Raw genomic sequence first — 5,000 nt, 5'->3', positions numbered from 1 at the left:
TACCCCTTCGAAAGGATGCGGTCAAAGTCTTTATTCGCGAAGTTAACTCAAATAAATACATTATCAATACGGTTTTGCCGTCTTCTTACACTTGATTCGAAAATACCAGCCTGAATTCGTCTTAGAATAGCACAAAGCCAAAGCACAACAGGTTACGTTCGAATTCTGCTCGCCGACAACCCAAGTTTGTTGACAAAAAAATTGCCGCAAAATGTTTTAAATGGTTTTCTGGCCCTTTATTAGTAATGGCGCTCACGTGCATTTTAAATGGAGTATCGGGAAAGAAAAATTGTCAAGCTGTTTTTTGTTTCGTGTGAACATACATTTTCAAGTAGCGAAAATTTGTAGAAGCACTACAAAACTTTTACTGACCATTGCGCGAAGGGACACCCTTTGTAAGCTGCAAGGAAGCCGCTGATGAATTTTGCACAAAAACCTCGGCCCCTAACACCGGAAAGCCAGACTTGGAAAGTTTTTCAGCGGAAGGCTCGCTAAGGAAGAGTTTCTAGAGCTTGCCCTCCCGCAGGTCGCCAGAAAGGTGCAAACAAGCTGATTCATGTCTGAAAACAGCAAGATCTAGAAGGGGCAGTCAAAATGGTGTTTCTTGTATTGTGCGAAAATTTATTTTTCCCTCAATCCCAAATAAGAACTTGCTGTGTCTTGCAATTCAACAGTGAATTGCTATTAGGCCAATAAGAGAATCAACATCAACAAAGAGGCACTCCCAGGGGTTTGGGGAAGAAGAGAACATGGCTAATTTGAACTGGGGAACAGAGTAACATACATACATACATACATACATACATACATACATCCATACATACATAAACTTTATTTAACGTGGGTAGAAACACTTAGCTGAAGCTATTTTACAGGTTTTCCACAAAATAATATTGAAGAAAAAATAAATATATACATAAAAATGTAAGAATATGAATAAAATATCTAGTATCTAAAATTTCAAAATTTAGGTAACTAAAATTTAATGTTCCTCACTGGTTTTTTTAACAATATCAAAATATTTTAGGGAACAAGGGAAGAAAACCAATTTAAATTTTAGGGATCAAAAAGCTGGGAACAAGTTTGAAAGTAATTTGGGGAACAAGGAAACACAAGCAAATATTTAAAGGGAACAAGGACTCCTCTCCCCAGGAGGGCCTCGTCAAATGTTCTGCCTCTATCCAACAGCTCAAACAAGCTATTCCAACAATTTTTGAATGACCAACAGGAAAAGAAGACTCTCTCAGATAAATTAATTATTTATAATAACACTTTAGCATGCAAAACAATGCTCAGATGCTTACAAGAACCCTCATGTCCATGTTTGTAAAAAAGCACTGTGAAGTATTCCTTGTGGCTGGTTGGTTTAGGCATTGTTTCATCTTTCAACATTGGGCAAAACCAAATCAACTCCATTCTCAGAGGGCACTGGCAAAAGAAGCTAGAACAAAAAACTGGCCTTAATCCAATTCTCCCAACGTAATCTTTACAGAATAAGATTATTGAAGGAACACTTTTGAGTGCCAACCTTAAGCTTAAGCCTTTTAAAACAAGTGCAAACAATATTAATAGTCTTTAAATTCACAAAATGTCAAACAACATATTTTAGTCTCATATTCAATTAGATTTGGCTGCAATATTCCTTAAAACTACGCAGAACTATTTACCATAAAATGTGGAACATTTCCTGCCTATCTAAATATGCTGCAAAAGGGCTCCAAAAAGCAACCAGTTAAGTTTTTAGATAAAGATACACAATACCTAAAAAATAAATTACTTGATGTCATCAAGACATTGAATGACCAAGCAATAAACAAATGGCAGCAATGTATGTTAGGTTCACAAAGTGGGGAAAAAATATTCCTCAACTGATGTTTCAATATGCATTTAAATAAATTTTCTATCAACAATTCAAGGGACTGACTTTTCACTGGTATTGATTAACATTTCTATGATAAGTTTGAAAGTGAATCTGGCAACTACAGTGCCCTATGAAAAGGGAAATAACTTAAACAAACTCTTTAAACTAACATTTTATAAGGGACACCTTTGTTGATGCCCTGTGAAGAACAAAGATTAAATTTAAAGAAGAGTTGGTCTGGAGTTTATCCACAATGGACAGTTAGTGGCTGCATTCACTAATGTAGAGAACAAACACATCAAGTTCCTTCTGAAGCAACCAGGTGTTCAAGGAGCTATTCAATTTCCAAAGAACTATGGTAGTGTACAACAGTACCTGTACCTGGCCTGAAACTGAAACTTGTGGAGCCAAACAACTTGTTGAGCTTAGCACTTAAACTGGGTAGATAATTATGTCAACAAATATTGTCTAATCAAACAACAGTTTCTCCTAATTTTGTGTACCATTCGCTTGTTGGTTTCTTAATAAAAAAATCGCTAATTCAATTAAGGATTCAAGTTCTTTAAAATCATCAAAGTTACTTTGTGCCACCAGGAACAAACGAAAAAATACAAGCACTGAAGACAAACTGCTCAAAAATGCACGACTCCCTTTGAAACAGCAAAACGGGCCGGGGATCCTCGAGTCACTAGAAGGCTAAGTGCTGCATGCTACGTGGATGTTTGCAGAACAATCGCAAGTTGTAATCACTGAACGAAAACTCCACTCCAGATCAGATAGACGATGGTCACACCCAACAGGATTGTTTGTTGTCTGGCACAGCAGATGAACGAAAAATTGTTCCCCTCACTAGTTAAGTTCCAACCAGATAAGACCAATCTTGCCCAAATACAACAACAATTTGGGCAGGCAAGCTCATCAAAAGCCATCGAAGTCGGCCGCATAAAGCGGCATAGCGCTTCACCTGAAGTTCGATCATGACGGACACAAACAAGAGCTGAAAAAACTTCATATGGTCAGAGGACCAAATTTGATTGATCAGTTATCGGACATTAAAGTGCTGAACAAACCAAGGGATTTCGTCGTAAAAATGTTTACTCAGCAACGTCTTCTTCTTCTTCTAAAGAATAAAGTTCAAAAAGCGATCCTGGGTGTTAATCACATGCTAGCCCATGTCATAAACTGGATAAAGTGGATTGGCAAATTGATTGTCAGAACAATACAATGCGTCATGTTCAAAGAAGCAACGGTCAAAAGAGTCACAAAAGAAGGCTGAGCGAATGTCCACCGATCTAACCGATCAGAACGTAAACAATTGGCGTGACGTCGGATAGCACAAGGATAGCACAGTTTTTCCCGCTCGCTGAATTCTGATTGGTCAGTTTAAATTTCAGTAGCTCCCGCCGTATGCAAGGAGCTGTTGAGGAAAGTCTGAGCCTCACCCAATTTGCTTACAGGCAGGAGGGGGGGGGGGGGGGGGGGGTAACTGTATGAACGCCTTAATATCTATTCAAAAAAAAGTTTATATATATTTGGACAATCAACACTGATTGGTTTAAAAAGCTCGCGCCAGTTAATCAACCAATGAGAAGGAAAACCAACACTAATCGCGACTTGCACGCGCGATTTTTCCCGCGCTTTGAGCAAGTTTGCAAGTTACATTGAGTTGCTAGAAATTTGACTTGGTTCATTGCGCTGCTTGCACCTGCTGTGATTGGTCGAACCGCTCTATATTTGTTTCCTGTTGAGTATGATGCCGTTTCTATAGAAACGACTAACTTTTCTGTGATTGGCCAAATGAAAACATGATACCTGCAAATACCAAGCACGAGAAAGGACGGGCGTTGGGCCAATAACAGAGAAGTGGCAAGTTTAAAATCTACAAAGATTTGGAAGTTAAGACAGCCAAGTCTGAGCCATGAACTGTAAGAAACGGGTTAAACGTAACAGTCACAATTACTTTTCGCAAGGACTGTTTTAATTATGTGTACCTAGAGACAAAAATTGAAAATTTTCAATTTTTGTGGCCCACTTCTAAATAAACTCTGTTCAGTTCTATTTTAAACTCCCAGATCCAAAGTTTAGCTTAATTGACTATTCATCAAAATGTAAACATAAATTTAAGACAAACGAAACTGAACTCACTGCTTTGTGCAATCTGCTCTACACTTCTCACATTCCACGACAAGATTTTGATTTTCCAGCTGGAGTTTTAGGAGTTGCTCCCTAAGACATTTCTCATTGGTCTGAACAGCTGCCATTGCTTCAGTCTTGGTATTTAAATCTTCTTTCAGCAGAAGGACTTCGTGTTCGTGAGTTTCACCCAACTGTTTCTTCAGTATCTTTATTTCCTCTTCGTGCCTTTGTTTCTCTTGTGTCAGAGCTTCCTCCTTCACGCACAGTTCTGCTAACTGGCGAAGCAGAAGAACACAGAAGGAAAAGGCATTTATCAGGAATGTCGCCGCACATGTATCCGGCACAATTGTTTTTTAAAAAAAGGCTTGGAGCCCCCACATTAACACTTTGTAAATGCATAGTTTAATTTATTGTGGAAAGCAAACGACCTGAGTGGAAATAGAAAAGTGACCCGCGCGGGCGGGTGGCCAAAAAATAATTACGCATAGCAGTAACTGCGCAAATCGGTGAAGGGGAACACGCAATAACCAGCGTGTGGCCCTGACGATAAGTGTCTGTGTTAGAAGCTTTAAGAGGAAGGGACATTTGCTGCGGGCAAGCCTGACTAGGATGAAATGATACACAGTCGGCAGACAGATCAAACCGGGGGCGAAACTGGGAGATCCCGTTATAGGTAACTTCGCTACAACGGAGGAAGGCAAAGAAAACTAAGGTGAAAGCAGCCCATATTATAGTGAAGTCCCGCTCCCCTAACCAGGTACGAAGAATTGGTTGGATTACTGCTAACACAACGGGTGTGACAGGTTGGCGAAGAATACGATACTTGCCCTGTCAACTAAGGATGCCCCGTAGCACCTTTTGCAAGAGACGTTTTTCCTGAAGAGGATCGCCGTGGCCACAGGAAATGTGAGAGATGCCTTCACTCCCCTCGGATACATTCTCCTCACTTCATGTTAATATCCGCAGTCTTCCAAAACACTTTGATGACTTATCAGAATTCCTT

General features: G+C 39.6%; 1 protein-coding gene and 1 pseudogene across 3 annotated transcripts in view; both read right to left on the bottom strand.

The window, feature by feature from the left end:
• LOC138016728 (girdin-like) overlaps positions 1-5,000 on the bottom strand; it is a 22,454-nt gene that overhangs the window by 1,400 nt on the left and 16,054 nt on the right. Inside the window, exons 4-6 of one of the 3 annotated variants that reach the window (XM_068863919.1) lie at positions 4,007-4,272; positions 1,305-1,441; positions 465-576 (exon numbers count right to left, since the gene is read on the bottom strand). In XM_068863919.1, coding sequence (XP_068720020.1) covers positions 506-576; positions 1,305-1,441; positions 4,007-4,272 — 474 coding nt within the window. In that variant the 3' untranslated portion in view covers positions 465-505. Of the gene's footprint in view, positions 1-464; positions 577-1,304; positions 1,442-4,006; positions 4,273-5,000 lie in introns of those variants that run through there. The other 2 variants (XM_068863920.1, XM_068863918.1) reach the window with 2 other exon arrangements.
• Positions 4,400-5,000, bottom strand: part of LOC138016296 (uncharacterized) — a 5,202-nt pseudogene continuing 4,601 nt past the window's right edge.

The sequence above is a fragment of the Montipora capricornis genome, chromosome 9 (assembly GCF_036669925.1).
Source record: "Montipora capricornis isolate CH-2021 chromosome 9, ASM3666992v2, whole genome shotgun sequence".
In the NCBI taxonomy this organism is placed as follows: Eukaryota; Metazoa; Cnidaria; class Anthozoa; order Scleractinia; family Acroporidae; genus Montipora; species Montipora capricornis.
The sequence above is the reverse complement of the archived record's forward strand: the minus strand, read 5'-3'. Positions and strand labels throughout refer to the sequence as shown.